Source organism: Rattus norvegicus, chromosome 4 (assembly GCF_036323735.1).
Source record: "Rattus norvegicus strain BN/NHsdMcwi chromosome 4, GRCr8, whole genome shotgun sequence".
Classification (NCBI taxonomy): domain Eukaryota; kingdom Metazoa; phylum Chordata; class Mammalia; order Rodentia; family Muridae; genus Rattus; species Rattus norvegicus.
In genome coordinates this window covers 44,953,068-44,966,472 of record NC_086022.1, presented here as the reverse complement: position 1 = coordinate 44,966,472, position 13,405 = coordinate 44,953,068, and the positions used below count along the sequence as shown (strand labels likewise).

At 39.3% G+C, this 13,405-nt stretch overlaps 1 protein-coding gene across 5 annotated transcripts in view; it reads right to left on the bottom strand.

Moving 5' to 3' along the window:
* Mdfic (MyoD family inhibitor domain containing) overlaps nt 1-13,405 on the bottom strand; it is a 79,857-nt gene that overhangs the window by 51,685 nt on the left and 14,767 nt on the right. For 4 of the 5 annotated variants that reach the window (XM_039107770.2, XM_006236103.5, XM_039107769.2 and 1 more), the window contains exon 3: nt 8,181-8,303. In XM_039107770.2, coding sequence (XP_038963698.1) covers nt 8,181-8,303 — 123 coding nt within the window. The remainder of the gene's footprint in view (nt 1-8,180; nt 8,304-13,405) is intronic. The other variant, XM_006236102.5, reaches the window with a different exon arrangement.

Genomic DNA, 13,405 nt, shown 5'->3' with positions numbered 1-13,405 from the left:
GATAGCTATAAACATCTATATCATGAAGGTAACACTCTTCATGACACATATATTTATCATTCCAGTGTTATATATTGACTGTACTGGGTGGAAAAACCTCCTTAGTGTCCTATAATAATAAAGACTCCAAATGATCTGTATCATATCCCACCTCTTCAGAGGCTGTAGTTTGGGATATGAAGCTGCTGTCCTATCTACATACTAGCAGATACAAACACACAGCAGGAAACAGCAATATAATCGATAATCGATTGAGTTTGTGTACTGCAGGACAGTTGAGCGCAGAACCCAGTTCGAAGCTTTTTCTGAAGTTAACCTTCTGAGTTTAACATGAACCATTTCAGTTGTTCATCTCCATGACCACACTTAGACCCTGATCTCACCTAAAATGGTTCAACCTACACATCTTAAATCCACATTTTCCATTATTATGTCCAAACTTACCTTTCCACATTACCTATCCAACTACAACTAGTTCTATCTTGATTCTGACATAGTAGAAACCTTTCTGGAATATTAATCTTTGTTCTTTTAGTTGTAAGCCTCTTCATGTCTTCTTTCCCCCATACCCATAGCTCATCACTTTAAACCTTCTGATGACAGGTCCTTAAATGCTTTGCCCCATTGTCCTTGCACAACAGTTATTTCAACTAAAATCCTTGGCCTTGTTCCCAGCACTTGTTTCATCTGGCTGACTTCGCCTCGCAAATTAATGAACCTTGTGAATAATGCCAAATGGTTCACAGCTGTAATTTCAGAACTTGGGAGGCTGAAACAGGAGGGTTCCCATGAGTTTGAAGCTAGCCTGGGCTACACAGAGAATTCTAAGCTAGTCTTGCCTAGAGTGAGAGCCTATTGAAAGATCTGAGAGGGAGACTCTTGAGAGAGAGAAACCTATTTCCTGTTTCTCCATCCTGCAATTCTCTGTGACATAATCTAGACCAAACACCTTCCTTTCTTGCCTTTATTAATATAATAATGGTCTTATCATGAGTTTGTTCCTGACTTCAGTCCTCTCCATTTCTATTTATTTCCCAAATTATTACAAACACCATCTTCCACAAAGAAGTACGAGTTAAAACAGCATAAACCTTATCAGGTCAAAACTGCAACACCATCAGTCTTCATCTAAGGAAGTCTTTCCCTCTCATCACTCTCTACCTCTGAAGAACACACTTTATGTCCCAGTTTATGCAAAACTTCCAACTCCATTCAACTAGCCCCCTTCTAGATGCCAAAATGTGCTATATTTTAGGCTTGTAACACCACACACACATACAACCACACAACCCATTTCAGTTATCTAAACCACTTTGGTAGAATCACAGGTATGGCTTCCTCAGGGCTTTCCTCTGCAAAGCTCTCTCTGATACCCTTCCCATGTCAGGACTTGGACTTCCCTTATGTAAACATACAGCAGCCCTGCACTTTTCCCTGAGGTATTGCTAAAGCAAGCAATCATCTCAGGAGAAACTGCCTTTGCCACAAGATCATAAATTTCACATGCAAAAGCTACACCTGCATAGACCATGACTTAATCCTCAATGTAGCTCAGTAGTAAACACAGCTATCATAGTATGCTCTTTCAAAGTTTTAGTTCCAATCCTAATCCCAAAATTTTCATATAGAAATAGTCTAAAAACAAATAATTTCTGTACAAGTTCTCGGAATTTTCAGATGCAGGAAGTTTGAGGTTGGAGAACTAAAATTATCTTGACCACAGCACTTGTGGTCTTGATAATTAAATGCTATTTATTTCTTCAGAGGTTAACATTTTTGAGATGATCTCTATGATAATTCCCAGGCTTCAGTTTTTCTTCAGAAGCTTGAAAAATTTACAAATGCTAAATTTAGGGTCAATGGTAAGCCCTTATCCCCTACCTGCACTCCAACTCAACCATCTAGCTGGTGAGGAAGGATCAAAAGACTTTATAGGACTACCAGAAAGAACTTGAAAATCTGTGGCAGAAAAATAGATGATGTGGATTAAAAGCCAAATACCCTAGCATATGGTGACAAACATGTACAAATAAATTAGAACAAAAATAGCAGCATAAGAGCAACAATGACAACATGTGTTGTGTTGTGCATAACTCAAGGAACTTGAACACACAGCCAACAGTCTTAACAGAAACAACAGTGAGTTCTAAACCTGGAATTAATCTAAAGCAGTGGTTCTCAACCTTACTGATACTGCAAACCTTTAATACAGTTCCTCATGTTGTAGCAACCCCAATCATACAATTTCCTCATGGCTACTTCATAACTGTAGTTTGATACTATTATGAATCATAATTCCAATGCATAATAGGCAGAATATATGACAGGAGACAGGTGAAGTGGTTGTTCAACCTCAAAAGAGATCTTGACCCATAGGTTGAGAATTCCTAGATTTTCTAGGAAAAGAAAAATAATGTGGTTTAGGGAAAGATAAAGAGGCATACATACAAACACCTATTTCTGTTAAATGCAACACAAATATTTTTTTTATATTCTGTATAATGGTTTATAAACATCTTGCTACTTTATAACACATTAAAGCTCTTAATCAACTGAACGCAGCAAACCTGCAGCCATGACTTCAGAGGTCTCATAAAATGTAGTCTATCTATCTTAGTGCTTCCAAGCATTTGACTCAATGGAACCATAATGAGAAGAAAAATATCTTAAAATGCATAGCTCAACTCAAGGATAATACTAATGCACACTGATGAACTAACTCACCATCCATTCTTGCAATGGAGCACAAAGTCACCTGTATAATCCTCAAAATGGCGTGATGAGCCTCCTGGTATTAGCAGTCCCATTTGGGAAATAAGAAGTAGGAGTTCACTGATGATAACTTACTCAACACCAGTAGCAACCACATAATCAGGACCCTTTTCCTAGTAGTTCATTTCTACCGGCCTTCTCACATCTAATATTAAGAGGTTCAACACAAAAGATAAACAATATTTCTCTCCAGTGAAGGGAAAGAACCCAGGGTGAGCATGGAATAATCTACCCTGAAAGTGAATTGTGTAAGGAAATGTCACCTCTGCTCTAGAATAGGGGTCTACATGGTTACGATTAACCGAGGACATCCAAAAAATGACTCACAATTTCACACACCCCACCTGGAAACCAAACCGTCAGCTTGATTTTGTAATAACTGATGATTAAATGTTCTCCTCCAGGACAATAGGAAAAGCAACTGTGCCCGTGGGTGTAAACACTTGGTCAGCATAGTGAAAAACAAAGAATTTACTGACAGCTGGAGAGAGCAAGAAAGGGCAGTGAGCAGCTCAAAAGTCAGAACGACTTGATCCTAGTACTTCTCAGAGACCTGAATGAGCATGAAGTGTCAGGCAATGCCTGAAACTAATAAGACGACTGATTTTTTTTTTAATACGCTACATCTACCAGTCCTCGCAAGGTGCTACATTAATGGGGGATAATTTTTAGTTTCATACAAACCGAACTCTAAAGGAAGCCAAATAATAGTTGTTGAAATGTGCATTCAAACAAGAGAGCTGCAGAAAACTCTTAAATCAAAACCTCTTCATGCTCTCTCTCTCCCATCGAAATAAGAAATGTTCTAAGGATATGACAGTATGCCTGAGCACCTGCCTTTCTTTCTTGTGTTTTCCACACAGGCAGAATCCCCTGGAGTGATGGAATGGTGTTCATTAAGGGTGATCAGCTCTAAGCTGGCAGAGGCTCAGAAAAGAAATAATAGAGTTCCTAACAGCAGAGCCTGTTGATATGGAGAGGAGATTCAGAGGATGCCAAGAGGAAGGCTTCAAGTAGGAGGGTGAGTGGAAAAGCAAGGAGCTGAGGCTCCCTCTGTAAGGGCGGGCAAGTGTGAATTAGAGAGCGGCTTGCATTCTCCTGCCAATTAAGTGCTTACTATTATGAGAGCTAAAAACTCTTCAAAATGAATAAATGGGTTAAACAGAATGGGGATTACCATTTAAGTAGAGCATTCTAACTTTGCTTCAGATCATGGGAATTCTATAAAATCACAAAGGAGAGAATTAGCTGAACCAAACAGTTTAATTTAATGGGAAATTTATTTTAGAAGAGAAGCTGAGGAAAATTTCTGGAGTTAAGTAATGACATTTAGAATTAGAGGCATTTATGTGCAAAGCAAGGTCCATGGATAAAGTTAAGTAACAGGAATGCTCAGAAAGACCAAGAAAAATCTGCAATAGAGACCTCAGGCACTTAAGAAGAGGAACAAAGAAAAATGTAAGCTCTTCATGGGAAATAACCAGTATAGTAGAATTTGACCTAAATTAAACCAAAATATTGCCGACACATGCTATCTGCCTGTCAATAGAGGTGCATGTGTGCATACATGTACATTCACATGTAAATTCATATGCACAAATTTATATGTGAACACACACGTATGCATCTGCATATACACACATAAACATCCTCTCCTATCTTAAAAACCACCCTAAGATCATTTCTTTTTAATTATAATTAAAACATGCAATGTTGCCCGTTACCTCTTATGGATTTGTGTGTATTACAGATTAAATAGAAACATGAATGTTAAATTGGGTGTTATTTCACTACAATGTCTATTTTATGAAGCCAGAAAACTGGCGATTACTAAAACAAAGCACTATTAAGAAGTATAGTTTCAATTGTACAGCACACCACATAAACTCTTATAAGGGGAAGAACCGACATCTCAGCCTGTGCTCTCAGGGAAAACAAAACAAAGCAAAACACAAAAATTATATAAATTCTGCAATTTGAAATAAATCCCCCCACATTAAATTATACTCAAAAGTAGTTTCTCAGAATATGAAGGCTTCTTAGGCATTTTAAGGATCTCTTTGTTAAAATCATAAAATAGAAAAGAATCTTTCCAATTATAAATTTTCCTCAGAAAAAAATCGCTATTGTGCCTTTAATCCTTTGCTAATTTAAGACTTTTTTAAACAAACGCCAAGTAGCTAGAACTGCCGCGCTTTTTTATTTAAATGTCGTAAGAAAGATATTCACACAGCACATTCCTGCACCAGACTCTGTGTGGCCTATTTATTCACAATATTCTGTTCCATATGGATTTCTTCTTTTATTTATTACTTCCAGAAAGGATTTTCTCTAATAAGTGAGCAACTCAGGGGCAACATATTGGAAATAGAAGCCTTCAAATCACAGTCCCACACCTGCCACCTGCCATGTTTCTTCTAGAAGTAACTACGGAAGAAGAAAAGCTCAAGCATCCACCCAGCCCTGAAGCCAACTCGTGTGAGCTCCAAGCAGGTGGTCCACAGAGGTCAAGGTTAAAGATCATGGAATAACTAAGAAATAGTTCTCTGCTTGGAGCTCATCTAGGAAGCCTGGGAATACACCCTATCATTAGAATGTAATTTCCAAAGCAACCCCTCCCTTGACGTTCCAGAGCCGTTTTATTCTCAATAAAGAGAAGTGCAAAAGTCTCTTCTCATGGCCAGAGATATTGGTCCATTATAAATTACCCCCTAAATGTCCAATGGAGAAGGCAGCAGGCAGCCTGAACAGTGGAGACAGGCCAGTGCGTCATCAGCCCTCTGTAACTACTCTCAAGAGCAGACAAAGAAAACTCAGTCAGATTCAACAGTTGCTCTTTGCACTTTTGACTCCTGCAGCTGAGCTACCCCAAGGAAGACTGGAAAAAAAGAGTGGGCCGTGCATTTGAAACTCTTCTCACACCTGGCTTCTTTCTCTTTTTCTCTTTCTGACGCGCTCTCCCTCCAGCCCATCTAGCACCTCAGTGGGAACACTCACATCAGTTCTGTGGAAGCCAGCTGTCCCGTTCTTCCACAGCACTCAGGGAGCCACACAAGACTCCTGGAACAGGAGGGAGCCAGGACTGACTCACCGCTGACATTCAATTCCAGCCCTGTGGGGTTCTGAGCCACCAGCTCCCTTTCCAGGACCTATTGTTATTACAAAAGATCTGCTGAGCCTCTGAACAGCAAAGCAAGAAAACACCCATCTCCCTAATGTGGGAAGCAGACATTGACTTAGAGAGACATGGCTGAGGACTCTGTTGGGGAAAGCCAAGAAGGAAAAGCAGACTGCTTCATGGAGCACTAAATCAGGGAGATGGATTAGCTCCATGAAGTTCTAAATCAGTGCGATGGACTAGCTGCTGCTATCACAATAGGAGACTTCTTGATGCTGGCTGGAACGGAGTCACATTTAGCATGCTCTAAGTTCTTCCACTTCAAGTGTTTCTTATACAGCCAATAAGATAGCCTTCATCTACAAAAGTATGACTGGGAAAATAGCAGAAATCAGAGAGTTTGGAATTTTTAATCCTCATCCTGAGTCACGAGTATTTGAAAAATCCTTGCCAGCTCGGGTTTCCAATGGTATTACAGGCTATGGTCATTATTTTCACGAGTCTATTTATCTGCCAAAGGTCACCACAGCATTCTTAGAGAAGGTGACAGATCTCACTATCTCTACAGTCGTTCTGTGAGCATTAGCAGCAACCGAAACACTTGTTCTCAAATGCTCCAGTGTTCCACGGCACGAAATGCATCATTATTTCAGTAAGGAAACTATTTCCTGCAATATGTTTGATCCGTGTCCATTTAACCAGTAAAGACAATGGAAAGAACAATTCACTTTAAATCCTGTCTTTTAACAAGATGAATTCTGTGTCTAGCATGAGATTTACCAAGTAGCAAAAAAAAAAAAAAAAAAAAAAAAAAAAAAAAAAAAAACCCTAACATGTGGATCCAAACCTCCAAATCCTCATGTCACAATGTCTTTGGGGTTTTGCCTTAAGAGATCTTATTTACAGTTTTCTACTGTGGACTTGAGAAAGAAGAGTGGAGAAATAAATTAGTTAAATCAAACCCTTACAATTCTGCTTCTATAAAAGAAAGAGAGAAGGGGTCGGGGGAACTACACGTGCCCTTAATAAGTGGAGTTTAAATTCTTTCCAGTAAACCTTAGCACCAAGTCTAGTTTCTAGGAAATCATATGCAAAGTGTGCCAGCATTTCCCCAAACTTTATCGTTCCCAAGTTTAGAGTTCGTAGTTTGGTAAAAGAGGATAAATATATGTTGAGGCATAACTGTTTTCTTCAAATGTTATTTATGTGATTCTTTGGAAAAGGCTATATAAATCCTGTTTGTCACTAATTTCTTTGTTACATTTCCTTCCTTCCTATTCCCATCTGTAGGACAAAAGTATCTCAACTCTAAAGTTAAGAGAAAGAAAACATGTTTGGGGAGCTTTTTTAGAAAGGAAAACTATAAATGTCTTTCAACAATATTTTTATTAGTATTGCTAATTTTCTGCCAAGTTGGTGTTTTTCTAGTATTCAGTGAGGGCCAGGAACTGAGCATTCTTCAGAAGAAAGTAACATCAAAACTTTCGAAGGAAAAAAAAAAAACGTACTACCAGAGGGAATCTATATTATAAATTGTCTGAAATGATGAGGTAAAATTAAGTCAGGTAGTACAACAATTGAATCTGAGAAATGCATTCTCTCTGTGCTCTAGCATACTAATACCGAGACACAGTAACCATGAATAAGAATTCAAAAGATTTCCTTCTATGCTTTTTCAAATGAGTCCATTTATACTCTTCCCTTGCCTAAGTTATTTTCAATGGCAAATGTAATCTGAGCTATCTAGGGGGACTCAGGTTCTAGAATCAAGTTCCAAGTCTTAGACCTCATACTGAATTCACATTGTCAACATCACCCAAAAGATACCCCATTTTCTAAAATTCTCAGAGTGAAATAAATACGGCAATGCTTTATGAAGTCTCTACAGAGCCACCTCAGCGGCAAGAGAAGCATCCAAAAGAAGCATCCAAAAGATACAAATAGCAACATAAAATACAGTTGGTATCAAATGACAAGAGAACAGCAATGACAAGAGCACTTTATCCCTTAGATCTGATATGGTGTACTTAAGGATGGCCAATGGGTCCTCACTCAAGAAAGAGCTATCTGAGTAAATCTCACAGTAGAATATAGTGTTTGCAGTCAGTTATGCCAGTCTAAAGAAGATATGAAAGCTCACAGTGTATTTACATCCTAGCATTAGCTCTGATGTTTCAGCGCCAATAGAAACACTGCCAGATGTAGTGATGTATAGCAATGTTACTTGGGAAGGGACCTGAGGGTACACTCTCATAGTCATCACTCCAATTCTCTCTTAAGAAATACTTACTTCTGACAAGTTCGCCATCTGAAGGATTTCTCCAAATGGACTGGTCCCGAATCAGCCCACACCTAGTGTGGCTACTGGTAGTTTGTCTTTTTTCTTTCTCGGTAGTGTCTTCATTACACTCTTCTGAAAAACATTAAAAGTCAATTATCATTTGATGAAAGCTACCTGTCTTTCTGTACTTCAAGGTTTGTTTATTTGAGGATTTTTCTGAAACAGTATCTAATAAAGCATAGACCTGGAATTCTCTATGTAGCTAGTGATGACCTTGAACTCCAGATTTCCCTACCAGTACCTCCCAAGTGCTGGAATCATGGGTGTGCAGCACCACACATGGCTTAAGTCTTTCTACTACTTCCAAGTTGTTGGCCATAGGTTAAGGATAACTAAGTATACCATTATCAACTATTGCATATATTGTTGGCCCATTAACATTTGTTGGGTACCTACATCTTTTCATCATTAAGGAAACATGCTCCCAAGAAAATAAAACCTATCAAGATGGCAGTAAATAAGTTTTAGGGCAGCAAGTGATCTGTCATCAAGAGAAATGTAGAAAGGTTACATCAAGGATGAGCAGGAGTGAGTCCACACAGGTAGGAGGCAGGTGAGACAGAAAAAGCATCAAAGGAGAAGAGACTACAGATGATTGATACACATGAAAGCCAGCGCACAGTTGAATGAGAAGTAACTGGGCAGTGAGGATATAGGAAACAGGTACAGAGGTCTCTCTGTAGAAACGGAAGGAAAAAGTCAAAGAGTGTGCAATGCCTCCTCGGAGAGGCAAGTGTTTAGGATGAGAGGTGGGTATGTAGGATTATGAGTTCTCGGGTGGAAAGACAACATGTAAGGAAAGGGAATGTCTTGTTGGGAGCATAAGTCAAACAACACACAACCTATAACACAAGGTAAAATGCATGCTATGAAAGGTCCAGAGCACTAAAGGAGTTCAAAAGAGCAGGAAAAAAAAAATCTCATCAGGATTCAGAGATCAAGAAAGACACTATAGAGAAGGGAGCGTGTTGGATGGTTTCTAAAAGATTAGAAGAACTTCAAAAAGTCACATGGGAGAAAGGCGGAAGAACAGCATGGGAAAACTCCAAAAGCAGACACTTGGGCAAAGGTCCCAGCTCCAGGCTAGGAAGCTCTTTCAGAGGGACAGGAGGTGAGGCTGTGAAGTTCTGATGAAGATTGAATGTGGATATCTGAATGTCAACAGAGGAAATCTGGACTTAATTCAAAAGCAAGGGGGAACAAATCAAAGAAGCCATGGAGGCTCTGTGAAATGACTAAGGCTATGTATTAAGGAGAGTAATAAACAACCTCAATCCTAATTGACTGAGGGGCCAAGATGAATAATTTCTACTTCATGTAAAAGACAAGGAGCTTACCCTCAGGAGATCCACTTTTCCTATATATCCTTCATATATTCACTGGAGAGAGAGAGAGAGAGAGAGAGAGAGAGAGAGAGAGAGAGAGAGAGAGAGAGGAAGAAGAGGAAAGGACAGACAGACTCCTCAGGGAAAGAGACTGAGACTACCCACATACGATCACACATGTGAAGACCTGGATGATGGAGCTATTTGAAAAGGTTGTAGAAATGTCACGAGGTCAAGCCTCGATGGAAGAAAATGGGTCACTTTGGGCAGCCTTGAAATTTCATAGCATGGTCCACCTTTCATTCACTCTGGGCTCCCTAAGTGGCAAATGAGACCTGGCAACTTCCTGCTCCTGCAACAGTGCCTTCTCTTCCTGCTGATATGTCTTCCATGCCATGCATTTCTCCACAGTAAACATTGTCTCCCTTTAGATGGTTTCGTTGACATCTTTTATCATAGCAATAGAAAAGGAACTAATACATTCACTGAAGTGGAAAGTCAGCCAAGTTCAAATAGACACCGAGGAGAGTTTAACAAAATGACATATCAGAAACCGCGGCAGATGTGAGAAATGAAGTAAAGTTTGCACAGATAAGTGGATGGATGGGGTTAAAATGACGAAACTTTTCATCAAGATTTGATGGTAAACTATATGAAGAATGGGAGAATAACGTATACATTGTGTTTTTAAAGACATATGGTATGTATAAACATTTATTCATTTCACTGGGTGATGTCCTTATCTTGAAATATAACACATTACCTAGTCTTCATGCAGTTCGTGGTCTGGGAGATGAGTTAAAAACTGAGTATCTGATTGTGCAAACCAGAAACAAAGTATGGCTAGCTAATCTGCAGGGAGTGGGTCAAGTCTTGAGTAAGCCAAGCCAAAGACCAAAGCCTTAGGCCCATGGAGAATTGGTACATTTCACACCATGTAAGGCTCAAATAGACTGCAAAACCTTCTTCTAATCCAAGAGTGAATATTCATGGTGTATGCAGAAAATATATGCCATGCCCTCCTCCTTTACAACCTGAAAAAGAGCTATCCTGTAGAGACTACTTCTAGTGATATTAGCTAAATCTGCCTCTCTGATCCAACAGCATCCGTAAACACCTCCATGAGTCAGCTCTACACTGTAAATGCTGCCTTCATGTTCGACTGTATAACATAAACAGGAGCTTCCAGCACACCATGGCTCCTCCATCAAAGAGCCCGATACACCTGATCTCGACTGGATATGTGTCCATGAGTTTTGTCTTTTCTTCCCTCTCTTGCTGCCCCAGTAAGGTCAATCCCTGGCACCATGCTAGACACATACTAGTCATCACCCTAAATTCCACTGCTAAAGCATGTCTAATTACTGAGCTTCTCTGCAGAGAGAATAGAGTCTGTACCATTAGGGAGGAGTAGAGAAACTCCATGATACCAAGCCATAGAGGCAAAGAAATGAAGGAAACTCAGACAGAAGTTGTTAGTCAATCTTCTTAACATTTCCAGTAGAAGAGAGAAGAAATTTCTGCACATGCAAAAAAAAATTTTCATGTATCACTGAGATTTCACAACAAATTAACAATTCTGTCACAAAGCACATTTCAACACATGAGAAATAGTTGAGTGTAAACTCAGGATGAAACCCAGACGCTAAGATTGCTACTTAGGGACTTTTCAGGCATTTTTAGACTACAAAACCATATTCAAACATCAGTGAAATATAAATTAAAGCATACTAAACCAATATGTTCTAGATTTATGTAACATTTATTCAGCATTATCAGAGGAAAGAATGTAATCTTCAAGAGATGTGTTAGTTTCAATTAAAATCTTAACTTTCTTAAACAATTCCAGAATTCTTTACTGCTATAGTCAACTCAAGCCTTTCAGAGATTATCAGCAAAAAAGACTTTCTGCGACCTCGCGAGTACACACGAACTGGCTTATCAGCAGCCCTACACGCTCACACGGTTAGGAAGCTGACTGCCGCCAGGTGTCATGCTAGTAGGCTTGATTCAATTAGTAACTTTAATTGAAGCTGAATGAAATTAATTATATAATTTTGAGCTGTTCAAGTTTAATTCCATTAAAATTAATTCATGAAACCGAGGCATTATGAAGCATTGCTGACTCAAAGAAAATAGGTATGAATAAACCCTCTAGACACACTTGACGCATATTTGAATCATGTCCAATATTCGAGTGCTAAGCACAGACCCTCTCAACTCCTCACAGAATAAATGGCAATGACACGTACTCCATATACACATGGATTTATGATGATGTAACCTACTCCTGGGGGGAAATGGAGTTCCTTCTACCCCAAATTCTTATTAAGAGACAGTTTATTATGCTTTTTTAAATGAGTTTTCTTATCTGCAAACTCTAGAATTAGATGATCACTAGTATCCTAAAGTCAAAAGAGGAGAAGAAAAAAAACTACCGCTCCATGTCTCATTATATTCAAAGGGAAATAAGTTATGTGTGGTTCCTATGACATCACAATCACTAGGATGTCCAACTTTGCCTCTTTTGAAGACTAAATGGCTTGAAAGCTGATCTCTAATTTGTCCTGTGATGATCTACTGCACCCAGTCCAAGGCAAGGCTCAGTAAAGGCTCCCAGTACAAACTTAAATTGTCTTAGGCTAACTCTTTACTAGTATAAATTAAGCTTCTGTGGCCACTTGGCAGCACTAGGAAAAGCTAATGCCTGGACACCATTTTATTTGTGTTGTTTTACATTTCCTCATCTTAAAGGAATATGAGATATTAGCCCCATAGATAGTGGGTACTTACACACATCACTGAGGAAATGGAAGGACGGGAGAAAGAGGGATTTCACTGATGAACAACCTTGAAGGACAACAACTAAACAAAATCAACCTGGGCAAAAGTTTCAAATAGTGGCGTCCTTCTTCAGAGGAGTTAGAAATTAGATATTTATGATGATTATCAATGGAGGCACGGTACCATGTTTAATAACAGATGATCGTTATCAACATAGGCCTGCAATGTCACATGTGCATTGGAAAGCCAAGGATTCAATCCACTGCATTCTGGATATATGAAAATTTGTAGTTGCAAATCAGTTACACCTAGGCCTAGGATGGAGACCCCCCAATACCAAGTGATTCCCCTAACATAAGATATCACTATGGACCAAACTATTCTGGTTCTTTCCTCTGTGTGGTGGATTATTCTCAGCCATGCTTCTTGGTTTTGCCAATAAGGCAGAACCATGCAGAGAACTCTAGCCACATTCAGATGCACAGACCCTAACCTTAGAGGATCTAGTGCAGTTGGCTTTGGTGAATGGAAGAGCGAGTGATGTCAGTAAAGAAACGTGGCCAAGCTGGATAGGTAGTAAGATCCATATCTTACTATTCACCTCCTAAACACAGAATTCCAAGGAATCAGAAAATGAAAGTTTACCTAATCATCTAATGAACACATCTATATGTAATTGTAGTTTATTATCAGAACAACTATGAAAGTACAAAATTGGAACAATTTATAAGACTAACCTGTTCTACCAATATTGGGGTAAAATAAATATATTATAGATATGAAAAATTGAAAATTACCACAGGGTCATTGGGGTATACTTGTGGGTGTGCCAAGCTTTCCGGTGTGCCTCCTCTACACAAAGAAGTGGAAAACAATTTGTAGATAAGCAAGGAGACCATGTCTTACAAACAAATCTCTCAGCCAGGGAGACCAAACACACTCATATGAAACAATCAAGCCCCAACAAAACAGAAGGCAGTGGAAGCGGTCCAGGGTCAGCCTTCTGGCTCCAAGGCTCACAGCTGTGTGAGCAGGGCAAGGCCCTAGGCTCTTCCTCCTCCTCTA